Raw genomic sequence first — 15,340 nt, forward strand, 5'->3', positions numbered from 1 at the left:
TGGACACAGCGCTCGCTTTGAGAGTACAGCGAATGGATAGCCCTAAGAAGGGAACCCCTCACCCCACACTCCCTCAGCACCTCCCACAGTAAACCCCTGGGGACCCAGTCATATGTCTTCTCCAAATCCACAAAACACATGTAGATCGGATGGGCATACTCCCAGGCCCCCCCAAGATCCTTGCGAGAATAAAGAGCTGGTCAATTGTTCCACGACCAGGACGGAATCCGCATTGTTCCTCTTCAATCCGAGGTTCGACTATTGGCCGGACCCTCAGTGCCAGCACCCTGGAGTAGACTTTACCAGGGAGGCTGAGAAGTGTCATACCCCTATAGTTGGCTCATACTCTCTGCTCCCCCTTTTTGAACAGGGGAACCACCACCCTGGTCTGCCACTCCTTGGGCACTGTCCCCAACTTCCACGCAATGTTAAAGAGGCGTCTCAAATACACTATATGGCTAAATGTTTGTGGACAACTGAACATCACACCCATATGTGGGTCTTCCCCAAACTGTTGCCACAAATTTGAAAACACAGAATTGTCTTTGAATGCTGTAACATTACAATTTCCTTTCACTGGAACTAAGAAGCCCAAATCTGTTCCAGCATGACAATGCCCCTATGCATAAAGTGAGCTCCATGAAGGTTGGAATAGAAGAACTCAAGTTTCCTGCACAGAGCCCTGATCACAACCCAACTGAGCGCCTTTGCGATGAACTGAAACACTGACTGCACCCTGGGCCTCTGTGCCTGACATCATTGCCTGACCTCACTAATGCTCTGAATGAGCAAATTGCCACAGTCATGCTCCAAAATCTAGAGGAAAGCCTTCCCAGAAGAGTGGAGATTTTTAATAGCAAAGGAATCTGGAATGGGATGTTCAACAAGCACATGTGTGTGATGGTCTATTGTCCACACAGTGTATAAGGTGCACCAGTTCCTCTATGTTGGTGTACAATTCCCCTTCAATTCAAGACCATTTTGTCTTCAATTAAGACAAATGGTATAATAATGCATCTCTGTATACTGTTTTTCTAGCAATAAACATGCACAATAAAACATGCACTAGTTATTTGGCCAAAGATGAATAAATGGTGTGTTGACATTGAGACCCGTGTGTGTTTATGTATTTATTTGCATTTATTCCTATTGACTTAGTCACAAAAATACATTTCAAAACTAGTTTTCAAAACATTCCTTACACCAATACACCACCTCCACCAGCCTGGACTGTTGACACAAGGCAGGTTGGGTCCATGGATTCGTGCTGTTGCCACCAAATTCTGACGCTACCATCTGTGTACCTCAGCAGAAATCGAGATTCATCAGACCAGGCTACGTTTTTCCACTCTTCAACTGTCCAGTTTTGGTGAGCCTGTGCTCACTGCAGTTTCAGCTGTCTGTTCTTGGCTGACAGATGTGGAACCAGATGTGGTCTTGTGTTGTTGTAGCTCATCTGCCTTAAGGTTTGACCTGTTGTGCATACTGAGATGCATTTCTGCTCACCACAATTGTACAGAGTGTTTATCTGAGTTACTGTAGCCTTTCTGTCAGCTCAACAGCCATTCTCCATTGACCTCTCTCATCAAGGCATTTCAGCCTGCAGACCCTCCGTTCACAGGATATTTTTTCCCCCCACACCATTCTTTGTTAACTCTAGAGCAGGGGTTCCCAAACTTTTCCAGGGCAAGGCCCCCCAAATGGCATTAACATTTTACAGAGGCCCCCATTTTTGCAAGGTGTCTTTAAAACACATTAAAAATACAGACTTCTGAATATATCCCCTTTTAAAAAAAAAATTATAATTACATCTTACATCTTTACATTAGGAATTGATTGTGTGTGTGTGTGTGTGTGTGTGTGTGGTTGTCTGAGAGTGAGAAAGAGAAAATCATGTATTTATTTATTTTTCACACCAAATTGTTGAGGCCCCCTGGGTGTCCCCTGGCGGCCCCCACTTTGAAAACCACTGCTCTAGAGACCCTTTAAGATAAGTGGTATAGAAAATGGATGGTCTATACTAAAAAGGCCGTAAATCACTAAGCCTACACTAAAAAAAATGTGGGGTCTGTTAAAAAAAAAGATTGATTGTTCTTATTGCCACTTGGAAATAAAAAATGCAAAGAAAAAAATTAAAATAAATTCAAATAAATTGCTTTTTACTTAGCAAGGATGTTAAAGGGGTAACGAGGTAAACGCATTTGAACGGTACCACAATCATCAGATTTTCACACAAATCCTTGTGCTTCTAACTTCGTGGCAACAGTTTGGAGAAGGCCCGCAGATGGGTGTGATGGTCAGGTGGTCAGGCGTCCACATAGTTTTGGCCATATAGTGTACTTCTAGTAAGAAAAAAAATGTGCATCACTGTTCAACTCTACTGTAGCGGATTTGCTCCATTGCACGATAGGCGGAAAAGATATAGGAAATGACGTTTGTTAACGGTGTAACACCGAAATCGGTTACCGCTGTAACATGCTACCAACGGAAGCTGCTTTTGGTTAGGGTCACGATGTGGACCAGACTCATCTTTCTCCCAGCTTTTAAGAAGAACCTTACAAGTGCACACAGGAAAGAAATGCAATGCGCTACATTTAGTTTTTAGCGCATGTCTTTAACTTAGATGTCCACAAAAGTGTTTTAATGACTGTTAAAATTATAGTAACATGAACATAATATCCATGAAGAGCTTATTTAACGTAAACATTAAATAAAATGCGTTTGGTACAAAATAACACGAAAACATCTATCATTTTAAGTTCCTTAAAATAAGAGATGTAGTAGAGGAAATTAAGTTATTTTGGCAGCGAGACGAATGATCATCACGTGATTATATTAGCCAATCAACAGCGCCCTCTATAATGGCTAACCATTTCCGCAGTTGAAGATTTCAGTGTAACACCGCTGGCAGAAAACAATAATATAAGTAAGTAAGCTTTGACCAAAATTGTGCTTTTTTAGTCATTTATGTTTATACATAGCTCTGGTTGTTCACTGCCTCTTTAGTTTGTGTTTAATCCGAGGCTGTTTAATCCGGGGCTATTTTATGATATTAATTTTAGACTCGACATAAACACTTAACGAAGTACTGTCAATAACTAACCACAAGAAATAAATAATTTAATCACGAATGGAATTAAGTGTATATGTAAGTGTATTGCAATAATTCGGTAACTCGCCAGCTGCGATGGCCGAGTGGTTAAGGCGTTGGACTTGAAATCCAATGGGGTCTCCCCGCGCAGGTTCGAACCCTGCTCGCAGCGGTCAGATCCGTTTTGTCGAAGGTTACAGTTTGTTACAGCTCTCTTACCCATAAAAGATCACAAATCCTACAGAGAACACGTTTACACCTGGGTTTAATCCGAAACGGTTCCTTGAACACCTTGAGGATCCCAGAAATGTATCGCATTGAGGCATTTTATTTTAGTGTGAGGGTAAGAAGATGTAGCAAATGTGGAAATTGTCCCACTATATCTGAATACACCCTATATTTGCACACGGCTAAATATTACTATTATTATTATTATTATTATTATTATTATTATTAAGTAATGTCACCTGCAGTACCTCCACAGCACTGCAAACAATTCCTGTAACCTAATTTCTACAATAAAATATGTGTTCAAACCAGTATAATATTTAAATATAGGCCCATACTGGTTATAAAATCATCTTTAGTTAAACCGGGTCCAATAAACTTTGCTTTACCCTTTGTTTTTACTTGGAAAAAAGTGTTTACACACGCAGCAATAGATTGTTATCTATCCATTATCATCAGAATAGATTATACTATATCAAAGGGCTTTACTGTAAAGTTACAGCAACACTACTGAGACTGTAAAAATGCTGTATACCCCCCCCCCCCCCCCACAGAAATGTTAATCATGTGACAAGTTTTTTTTTTATTATTGCTGTTTTTCTCACATACAGTTATTGCTCGCATGCACTGCAGTAATGATCTTTAAGTTACAAAAATTCCAGCTGGAAAGTAAACCAAAGACAATGTAACATTGTCATAATATTAGAAAAATGTAGACATAACACTGTCATAATATTAGACATAACATAATATTAGAGCAAACCATGGGCGTTAGCTGGACTGTTAATCAGCTTGAGCCAGATTCTTCTCCACCAAAAAAAAAAAAAAACCTTTTATAAATGTACGTAGAAATAGACTGTTTCCATGCATTTTTTTCTTGCATGTGAGGGCTAATTGCTTAAAAAAATGTGAACACTGGACAGAAAGTTAAATTTATCATAAAACTCGCCTCAGGTGTTATGACTGTTTGCAGGACTACCAGACCGATAAACTATAGCACTTCTTGGATATCTAACATAAGACTAGGCTAGTTTGGTGTCGCTAGCCAAGAGGAGGCATCCTATAAGTTATCACTGTATGGGTTTAGCTGCTACAGTGCCATGCAAAGTGCATTAGCTATCCTTATGCTCTGCACCTATCATGTTCACATAAACTGAAACTCAGACATTTACTGTTAAGATTTCACCTTAGAAGTAAATTGTTGGATCCACGCTGCTGTAAACTTTTCAGTACAGAGTTAGGGAAGAAGTCACACAGGCAGAGAGTTCCGTGAAAACTTCTTAGATTAATGCTGATATAATCAGAGTATATATACAGTAAAGAAAGAAGAGGGTGGAGGTCTGAGAGTTTATGACAATGTATGAGAGACAGAGAGAGAACAGAGTTCTCCTATGTGGACCTTATCATTCACACACCTTGTTTTCCTGCTCAGCATGAGAGGATGTTGGTGTTTCAGTTTCAACCTCTTTACTGGTAGGAAACATTGTCGTATATCTATTTTCCAACTCTCACTAACTGTGTGAGCTAGCATTTGGCAGAAGTGAGATCTGTCAGCCAATAAGTATTTCCACATTGTTTCATGTAAACCCTGTCTGACTGGCCTTGCCTCCATTCACTGATGATACAAAATGGCAACACTACTGACTTCTTATACTGATGTTCAGTTTCATAGTGACAGCTACAAGTGGAGAATTATGTGGGGCTACAGCAATAGACATAAATAGAATATAAATAAATGTATTTATATATCTATGGCTACAGCCTTGAATGCCCAGACTATGTTACACCCCTGGTGCAATCCAGGGAAGAAGAATGTTGTTGCTCAAACAGAAAGGGAAAAGTAAAAGTCTACCAAACTAAACATGCTTTAACTCAGAGGTTCTCAACCTTTTGTAACCAAAGCCCCACCTCCCCCCACCCATATTGGAGGAGACCAAGTATAATGATTATCTATTGTATAATATATATATATATATATATATATATATATATATATATATATATATATATATATATATATATATACACACACACACACACACACACACACACACACACACACACACACCTAATCTATAATGTGTTTTTGATAGATAGATAGATAGATAGATAGATAGATAGATAGATAGATAGATTTTATTTGCTTTTGTACTTTTTAATTACTTTTCATAACTGTATAATGGACAGGTATGGAACATGAATGATCAGAAATGTTTCTGAACACTATGACTACTTTGAACAAAAGAACTAGGCTGTAATAATGTGTACTATTTTACGTTAAACATGTTGAATTACATTCGTCTTGCATTCTAAAAACATTCAAATAAGAATGATGTAAATTGGGACTACGGGCACATCTCGTTATCCATGACGTTGTTAAATCTCCGGCTCTCAGCTTTTCACTGATCAGAACAGACGCAGAGAGGTGAGAGTGCAACGGGAAAGCAAAATCTCTCGCTTGCAGGACAGTACTGTCCACATTTGGAAAGTTGCCAAGGTTTGTCCAAAAAGTTGCTAGGTGCTTTTTTTGGGCAAAAAAATCGGTAAAGGTGTCTGAAAAGTCGCTAATTTGGCAACACTGGTCTGCACTGACAGCTAGATAACAGGCAGGCTAAACTCCGCCTCTCCCCAGCAAAAAGAAAATACAGAGGTAGAGGGAACGCGGGGTTTTTCCATTTATGCACATTCTATTTGAAAAGCAATAAAACACACCGAGTACCCAAATTATACCCTGTTTGTGTTTTGCGCCCCCTTCCGACTTCTCCGCACCTCCCCGGTTGAGAACCACTGCTTTAACTGTTTAAACTTTAAACATGTTCTTGAGTTTTCTTCAATTCAAAGTTTCAAATTCAACCAAATATTTTAATAGCAGTGTTCATTTTTAGACTACTTTGTGAGAAATAGAGACCCTTCCACAGTCTTCGCTTCCCTTTTGACTCAAGTTCACGCATTCTCTTACATTAGAGCTGACCCTGATTATCCGACAACCAGAAAGCCTGTCTATTAAAGGGTTAATTAGGCTTCAGTATCAAGGTATTTGGACAGAGGCCAAAGTGCTTAAATATAGCTGAGCATTTCCCCTCCTCCTCCTCCTCCTTCTCCTCCTTCTAGTTAACTCCGGGGCTCAAGTTGGACTGGAGTAGGTGCTTTTATAGTAAGTAGCCAGACTAATCTTATGTGAATCTTTGTTTGTGAGGAACAGCTTTTGGCCAAAATTCTGTAAAATATAGAATTTGACAACATAGCCTATAGAATTGCACAACACGTTAATAATTGTTAGTGACTGTTAACAATAGACAATCTAATAGTCTGTAGCCTGATGTATTTTAATATGCAAGGTATATTACTATATGCAGTGTATGTTAATAAGAAGTCTAAATATTGATCAGAACAAACTGTAATTCTTTCTACCTTTCTAAGTATGCATGGATTGAATAATTTTGTCACTTCTCCAGGACTAGTTAACGTTAAGTACTCATAAGTATTTGGATGACAAAAACGGCCCAAAATGTGTCCTGTAATTAATTCTATACATTGTAGACTAATTGAAGCCTTGAGTAATCCATGCAAAGTGATACCGTGATGCCACGGCATAGACATCTTATCAATGCCTGGCCTGTCTGAATGTCTTACAATTGCAGTGCAAATCCGTCACGTCAGCAGGGTGTTCACATGCTGTTTTTCCCATCGATCATATATGTAGGATCATGGCTGGCTTGGACAAGCTGCGCGTGGCCGTGGTGGGCGCAGGAGCGGCGGGTCTGTGCGCTGCGCGTCACGTACTCGCGCGCCAGGACCTGTTCGCACCGCCAGTGCTATTCGAGATCACCAAGAACGTGGGCGGAACGTGGGTTTACGAAGAGCGTGTCGGACATTATGACAACGGTCTGCCCATCCACAGCAGCATGTACAGGGACCTCAGGTGAATGATCTCTAGTGTTGTCTCAGTATGTGTTTCGACACTGGTGGACAGAGAGGGCTAATTATGCACGAATATCTGATTTGTTTCTTTGTTGCAAAATAAATAGCCACATAATGACATTCATGGTTTTTCCATTATATTTTCTCTATATTTTTTAATGCTGAATGGAATTTGTCAAAAACAAACAAACAAAAAAAAACAACAACAACCTAGCTCTACAGTGATCATTTATGTGGACATGAGCTACATATGATTCACAAAACTTCTCAGGGATATGATTTAAGGTCACTCTGTGCTACCCATGTGGTAACACTGCCGTACATGTCTACATATTGCATGAGAACACAAACAGTGCATCATCATTTCCCCCCGTCACATTTGCAAATTGGTCTTTATGTGTTGTGCATGTTTTGGAAATGTTCTTTTAGTAAACAGTCATTATTTTCTCCATTTGCCAGAACTAATATTCCCAAAGAGGTCATGTCATTTCCTGACTTCCCCTTCGCAAAGCATCTTCCTTCGTTTGTCCATCATACAGAGGTGCGCAAGTACCTTGAGCAGTACTGTGACCATTTCCATCTCTGGGACCATATCAGGGTATGATTTCAGCACAACCTTTGCCAATCATTCTGAGTGTGTCAAATGTGCCAAGCAAGCATAACATTTATAAATCAAATAGTAGTTTCTTCAATTTGCCATTTATTTGTTCCTTTCCACATTAAGTCCGTCCTACAAGCAGAATTTCTTGCATTTCTATTACATTATTTAATTTTTTTAAAAGTATCATTTGTACAGTCATTGTGTAAACTGTATGTATACTTGCACTTCTGAAATCCCTTTTCCAGTTTGGCACGACTGTGGATGCAGTGGACCCAGTAAAAGTGAAGAGTGGCTGGAAAGGTTTGGCATGGGATATCACCAGCAGTGATGGTGTGGACCGGAACAAATCCATCAAGGAGCGCTTTGATGTTGTTATGGTGTGTAATGGGTGTGTATAACCTTTTTACTGTTATTGACAGTGAATAGACAGTGATTTTGATTATAAGACAAATGATAATTTACCAGTGTTTTTGAAATACAATAGATTTTCTTGAAAAAGCAAGAAAAAAAGATTATAAAGATAAGAATGTGTAATTTTTTATGAAGATATGAGGCATGAGTCATATAAAAAGGTCAACAAATAAGAATGGATCCTAGATGAGTGCTAAAATGGTTGTGGCATGGTTGTAGTGATGTCAGACATACAAATAAAGCAAAGGTTGATCAGTTTTAAGCATATCAAATACTATGGCTCAGAAGAGTTAGCTGCTGTAATCCTTCTCAAACAAAATTGTGTTTGTTGCATACAAACATATTATATCTGAAGGCTGAACGAGCACAATCAAATACATATTGCTTTATTGTTCATTTAAACCTAGAATATTGTGAATATCAAACAACTACTTTAGCATTTCTTTTAAAAATCAGAGTGAGTCTAAATTACCTATTTGTTCTCTACTGATTTTAAACACCAGACATTTCTATGACCCGTACATCCCTGCTATACCTGGACTTGAGAAGTTCAAAGGTATGTGTACCTGCCTTTTCTGTAATATAAATACCAGTTCATACTTGTTCATTTATCAGTGTCAGCTGCTATCTTGAGTAGCATGTTTTCAGATTGTCACAAGGCCAATTACTGACCAATCAGAAATGCAGATCAAAGCTTTTATCATTGAAGCCATGCCCATGAAGTCTTATCATATTACATAATACCAATGGGCCTTTGATCAATACTTAGAAATGCAATTCTGGCAATAGACTAGGATTTTAAACAAACATGTTGTAACAGTTTAAAGTCAATAAAGCACACAAGCCTAACAAATGTTTGTTTAATGTTGTAGTTTAAAAGCTTCTGTTTATTTGCAGGGTTGAGTCTGAACTGTTCAGTATCCATGCCCATTACTTTTGGCTTATTCTGTGTTTTGGTAGATGCATATTTTAAATTTATTTCATGTGCAATTTGTGAAGGGTTTTCATAAATTACATTTTTGGAGACCAGAAGTTATGTATGACATGTTGATTCTTGACAGGTATATTGATGCATAGCCATGATTATCGGAGTGCAGAGCCCTTTGCAGACAAGTCAGTGCTGGTGCTCGGTGCTGGTCTTTCTGGACTGGACATTGTTATGGAGCTGGCCAACTTCAATGCTAAGGTCTTTTACTGCATTCTTTTTTTTTTTTTTAATTGATGCATGTAACATGTTCCAAAAAAGTTGGCACAGGGGCAATTTAGGACTAATAACGATGTGACAAGTTGAAATAAAAAGGTGATGTGAAACAGGTGAGGCAATCGTCTAATCATAGTATATAAGGAGCCTCCAAAAAAGGCCTAGTCCTTCAAGAGCAAGGATGGGTCGAGGCTCGCCAATCTGCCAACAGATGCGTCAGGAAATAATCCAACACTTTGAAAACAACATTCCCCAAAGACAAATCGGTTGGATTGTGGGCATTTCACCTTCTACAGTGCACAATATAATGAAAAGATTCAAGGAATCCGGTCAAATCTCGGTACGTAAAGGGCAAAGCCAAAAACCACTTCTGAATGCGCGTGATTTCAGATCCCTCAGACGTCACTATCTTAAAAACCGTCATGAGTCTGACATGGCTTGGGAATACTTTGGTAAACCTTTATCAGTCAACACCATTCGCTGCTGCATCCACAGATGCAGGTTAAGGCTTTACTATGCAAAGCAGAAGCCATAAATCAACACTGTCCAGAAGTGCAAAACAGCTGCTGTGTTCTCTGGGCCAAAGAGGAAAAGGACAATCCAAGCTGTTATCAGCATCAGGTCCAAAAGCCGGCGTCTGTCATGGTACGGGGGTGTGTCAGTGCCCATGGCATGGGTAACTTGCACATCTGTGAGGGCACCATTAATGCAGAAAGATATGTACACATCTTGGAGCAACATATGCTGCCATCTAGAGCAGGACAACGCCAAACCACATACTGCCCGGATTACATGCGCATGGTTGCGTAAGCAGAGAGTGCGGGTGCTAGCATGGTCTGCCTGCAGTCCTAACCTGTCTCCGATTGAGAATGTGTGGTGCATTATGAAGCACAAAATCAGGCAACGAAGGCCCCGTAAAGTTGCACAGCTGTAGAAATGTATAATGGATGAATGGGGGAAAATTCTGCTTGCTAAACTTAACCAACTGATGTCTACAGTGCACAAACACTTAATAAGTGTTATTAAAAGAAAAGGTGATGCTACACAGCAGTAAACAGTTGACTGTCCCAAATTTTTTGGAGTGTGTTACAGTCATCAGATTTGAAATGAGTGTATATTTTCAAAAATAAATTCACAAAGTAAAACATAAAATGTTTTAATAATGTGTTTTCAATATAGTACAAGGTGAATTGTATTTTCAAACTCTTTTTGTTTGTTTTTTTGCATTTTTGCATTTTAAATACTGTCTGAACTTTTTCGAATATATCTATATATCCTTTAATCAGGTTATCCTAAGCCATGGTCAGAAGCCCCTGACTTGCCCCATGCCCCAAGGAGTGGAGCAGGCTCCTCCAGTAAGCAAAGTGTTGGAGGATGGCACTCTGGAATTTCAGGATGGGAAGCATGCAGAGGCAGAGGTGTTTATGCTCTGCACAGGCTACAACTTTGTCTTCTCTTTTCTTAATGAGCAAATCGGGGTGCGGGTGAAAGAGCACTTGGTCTATCCTCTCTACAAGTTTCTGATACCTCCTGCCTATCCATCACTGTTCATTGTAGGAATCTGCAGAGCCATATGCCCCTTCCCACACTTCCACATGCAGGTGAGTCACATATACTCTAATTGCCTTCTAAACCCCAGGAAACAGTCATAATTTAGGTAGCAACACTTGTTTCATCTTTGAGTGTTCTGCTTGAAGGGTTTGTCAAAATAATAATAATGGGTTTTAAATACTCTAGTCTCCAATGTCTATGGCATTACTAAGGCAGAGAAAAACCCACATAATTTTTGTCACATGAACCACGGATCAATGACCAAATGTGACTCTTCTACATCTTAACTACAGTCTAAATTAAGTGCTGTATGAGACACGGCTTAGAAGGTTAATAATTGTGTAAAGATGACTTATGATTTCGGTTTTAAATTTTGTATGCCCTAGACCCTGTCATTCTGACCTTTGCATAATTTGATCACATTTTACTTTCCGTTCTCTTCCTACTCTTTCCCCCCTCTTGTCCTTTCCCTGCTCTTACTCCAACAGTCTCAGTTTGCCATCTCTGTGCTGGATGGCTCATTCTCCCTCCCCTCACGTGAAGAAATGGAAAAGGACATTGAGTTGGACATGGCTGCTCGTCGAGCTCGCGGTGTCGCCACCCGTCATATTCTGAAACTGGACTCTGAACAGTGGGCCTATAATGACCATTTAGCCCACCTGGGTGGCTTCCAGCCCCTTCCTCGCTACTGGAGCAATCTGTATGAGTCCAACAAAGTTTTCCGTGCACGGGATATGCTCAACTACAAAACCTACAACTACAATGTCCTCAATGAGACAGAATGGATGGTGAAGAATCTTCAAGGACAACAGTTGCATAGACCACAACTTAAACATATATGATTAGATCAATGAATTTTGCCAGGCACCCTTCAATGAAAAAATTAATGTAGTAGCTTATTGCTATATTTGAGTTACTGTGTCAAACTAGTACACTAGTTACACAAACATATTGTTGTAACTTGCTGTGATAAACAATAAAGGCAGTATAATGTTTCTTGCAGTCTTGCAGGAAAAAAAATAAAAACAATGTTCTTTTTTTAGCCTATTAGGCCTGGGATATGATGCCATGATGTGATGCCATGAACGAGTGTATTATTAGTGATCCACCATTTTGGTAGGGTTAGTCAGTCATCTAGTCAGATAGCCAGTGGATATTAAGAGCAAGTAGCATTGCAGGTAGCACCTCACAGCTCCAGAATCCCTGGTTCAATCTTTTACTCTGATATATTTTGAGTTTTGTATTTACTTTCTGTTTGCATGTATTTCATCTAGGTTCTCGGAGTTCCACCCACCTCCCATGCACATTAGTGATAAATTAATAAATGAATTAATTAATGTATAATATCAGGTACAGGTCAAGTGTACATACTAGAAAACCTTGGCTTGAACAACCGTAATCACACTTCGGCTGCTTTTATCTGTGTACCTAGAAAACATTCCATTGAAACAAGGCGGATGGGTCCATGGATTTATGCTGTTGGCACCATCTGCGTGCCTCAGCAGCAGCCAAGATTAATCAGACCAGCCTACGTTTTTCCAGTCTTCAACTGTCCAGTTTTGGTGAACCTGTGTCCCATGACAGCCTCAGATACTTGTTCTTGGCTGACAGGAGTGGAATCTGATGTGGTCTTCTGCTGTTGTAGCCCATCTGCCTCAAGGTTTGATGTGTCGTGGGTTCTGAGATGCTTTTCTGCTCACCAATGTTATAAAGAGTGCTTATTTGAGTTACTATAGACTTCCTGTCAGCTCAAACCAGTCTGGTCATTCTCCTCTGATCCCTCTCATTTACAATGTGTTTCAGCCTGCAGACCCTCCGCACACAAGATGTTTATTGTTTTTTGCAACATTCTCTGTAAACTCTTGAGACTGTTGTGTGTGAAAATCCCAGGAGATCAGCAGTTTCTGAAATACTCAAACCAGCCCATCTGGTACCAACATCCATGCCATGATCAAAGTCACAGAGATCACACTTTTTCTACATTCTGATATTTGATGTGTACATTAACTGGAGCTTTTGCCCTGTATCGGTATGATTTTTTTTTGCATTGCACTGCTGCTTCATGATTGGTTGAATATAGAACTACATGAATGTGCAGGGGTCCTAATTAGGTGGTCCTAATGAAGTGGACGGAGAGCGCATATATGTTACATATGTAACATGAACGATAGGTTTATATTATTGCACTCGTTCTAATACAATATTGCTCATTCACAGAGATTTGGACTAATAATAAACACAGCTAATCAATTTTACTGTACCAAGACAGCTAAAAGGGCCTTGTCTTTTTCCCTGACTTTGGAATTAAAATCTTATCTGATCTGCCCTCTTGTTTAATTTTCAGTTTCTGCTCATAGGTGTGAGTATCAAAACACTTTTCTAAAAATCAAGTCAACATTAGCAGTGTCTGCCATTTTGTCCCAAAAACCAGCTAAGCTGCTAGCTGAAGAAGGAAGGGACAGCTAGCTAGCTAGACTTGAACAACAAATTTAATAAATTAATGCAAATAATTTAACAGAAATGTATACTTACTTTTTATTTATAATATTTACAAATTGCACCTACAGCAAGCTCCAAGCGATTCGGACTGGCGTGGATATGTTTAGTGAGTTTGAGATGTCAGTCATGTCCATTCCCGATTTAATGACTGGCAGCTGGTTACGAGGTTCTGCCCCTTTGAGAGGTCTACCAGTCATGATAAGGAGAAGTCGTTTGTGGAGGCGGGAGTCAAAATGATGCGTTAAAAACCTGTTGTCAAATGTTGTCCATCTTTCATCCCATTAAATCACTGAGTACAAGAACATCTAACACAACCTATCTGCTCTTCACAAAAAGGAGTTCTAGTTAAACGAATGAACATCATAAAACTGAAGTGAATTTGATCAACTGATTCGATCATTTGATTTGATTAAATTCCATCAAGATTAATGAATAATATACACACTTTGGTAAACATTTCATTGCCACATTTTAATGAAATTTTAGCGGAAGCCAGACCTCCCACGTAGTCTTAAAGAAATCACTTGAGCTGTACACATAAGTTAGTTTGTAGATGTGACACTGTTGCTTTGGTTGTCTGCACAATGGAGAATGAATGGTGAGCATTGGGTATTGTGGTGCAGAAAATAAATGAGTCCCACAACATGTCCAATAAAATCTGCTGGCCATGTGATTGTATAAGGGGAAATTTTGAATGAATGGATTGGACAGAAAAGGCTTCCTGCATATTTGCTGTTATACAGTTGCTGGAATTAGACATCAGTTAGTGGGCTACTATAAACAGATCACTTGTGAAATAAAAGCTTACCTTACATTAAAGATTGACAGTTTTTTTTTTTTTTTTTTTTTTTAAATCCTTTTAGATCAGTCGATACAGACAAATTCAAATGTAGTGGAAATATCCCCAACTAGTGGTGAAACTCGGTAATAGGCATCACACAGGCAATTAAACATGTAAATAGTAATTAAGCATAAAAACCACATGAAACACTATAACTTTCTAACATTACCTGCACCATGGAAAATGAATACTGAGTATTGGGTATTGTGGTGCGGAAAATCAATCAGTCCTTTACAAAACACAAAATAATACACGAAGACATCACAATTAATCCTCGTGAAAACACAGCTCAATTAATCCGATATGAAACCATGCATTCGACGATAAACGCATGTCGACTGTTTCTTTACATGTACATTACAATATGTAACAATAACTTTTGTGTTTTAAACATTTTCTACGGATAAATCAGTGTTCAATTTTCCCAGCATGTCCCATTAAATCTGCTGTTGGAAATCCCACATTTCACTCCCTACATACCATCTTTCAACAGTTAGATGGCGCTGTACCCATTTGTGCATTAATATAACATGAACTTATTTACACAGCCTCACACAGGCCTATAAATAATTAAAAAAAAAAAAACAACTTAAAATTAGTTTGACGTACTTAGAAAGCCTAAGAAAACTTTACAGAAACGTTCCCGAAATGAGTTTGCAGTTACAAAAAAAAGGATCTGGAAGTTACCTTTGGCGAAACTTCTTTGTCAGTTGTCATATAACAAGAGAAGAACTTTGTTTTAAAGTTCCCAGAACGTTTTAAGAATGGTTATGAAGTTGTTATCAAAAATTCAACGTTCCCAGAATGTTATAAAATGGTTCCAAAAAGAGCCAAAGGGTAACTTTAGGAAAGCATTCTGGCATGTGAGTGAACAACTAGCGCTCTCTTCTAATGTGACGGAAGAATCCAATAACGGTGTACAAAGTGACGGCTAATTAGTGTCATTCTCATTACAGTACATGGGACAATTAAGTGACAAGAACTGTGCTACTGAAA

At 39.1% G+C, this 15,340-nt stretch overlaps 1 protein-coding gene and 1 non-coding gene across 4 annotated transcripts; both read left to right on the plus strand.

Moving 5' to 3' along the window:
• Nucleotides 1–2,905: 2,905 nt before the first annotated feature.
• zgc:77439 (uncharacterized protein LOC378987 homolog) lies at nucleotides 2,906–12,033 on the plus strand. Of its 3 annotated transcripts, none has more exons than XM_053681771.1 (8): nucleotides 2,906–2,926; nucleotides 7,023–7,241; nucleotides 7,700–7,838; nucleotides 8,087–8,229; nucleotides 8,756–8,808; nucleotides 9,314–9,438; nucleotides 10,740–11,054; nucleotides 11,493–12,033. In XM_053681771.1, exons 2-8 carry the CDS (start codon nucleotides 7,027–7,029, stop codon nucleotides 11,844–11,846), a joined length of 1,344 nt encoding a protein of 447 aa, XP_053537746.1. In that variant the 5' UTR covers nucleotides 2,906–2,926; nucleotides 7,023–7,026; the 3' UTR covers nucleotides 11,847–12,033. The 3 variants fall into 3 exon arrangements, with proteins under 3 accessions (XP_053537746.1, XP_017328640.3, XP_053537745.1); XM_017473151.3 differs by lacking the exon at nucleotides 2,906–2,926 and adding an exon at nucleotides 6,391–6,473; XM_053681770.1 differs by lacking the exon at nucleotides 2,906–2,926 and adding an exon at nucleotides 6,401–6,477.
• Nucleotides 3,182–3,263, plus strand: trnas-uga (transfer RNA serine (anticodon UGA)). The gene has a single exon. It is a non-coding gene; the product is annotated as a tRNA-Ser (tRNA).
• Nucleotides 12,034–15,340: the final 3,307 nt, after the last annotated feature.

The sequence above is a fragment of the Ictalurus punctatus genome, chromosome 7, assembly GCF_001660625.3.
Source record: "Ictalurus punctatus breed USDA103 chromosome 7, Coco_2.0, whole genome shotgun sequence".
Taxonomy (NCBI): Eukaryota; Metazoa; Chordata; class Actinopteri; order Siluriformes; family Ictaluridae; genus Ictalurus; species Ictalurus punctatus.

Bases quoted from the DNA above. Each gene is read 5' to 3' on its own strand.
- zgc:77439 (XM_053681771.1), top strand. From the start codon at position 7,027: ATGGCTGGCTTGGACAAGCTGCGCGTGGCCGTGGTGGGCGCAGGAGCG. The intron at 7,839-8,086 runs GTATGATTTCAG...TCCCTTTTCCAG, and splicing joins ATCTCTGGGACCATATCAGG to TTTGGCACGACTGTGGATGC. The intron at 11,055-11,492 runs GTGAGTCACATA...TTACTCCAACAG, and splicing joins TCCCACACTTCCACATGCAG to TCTCAGTTTGCCATCTCTGT.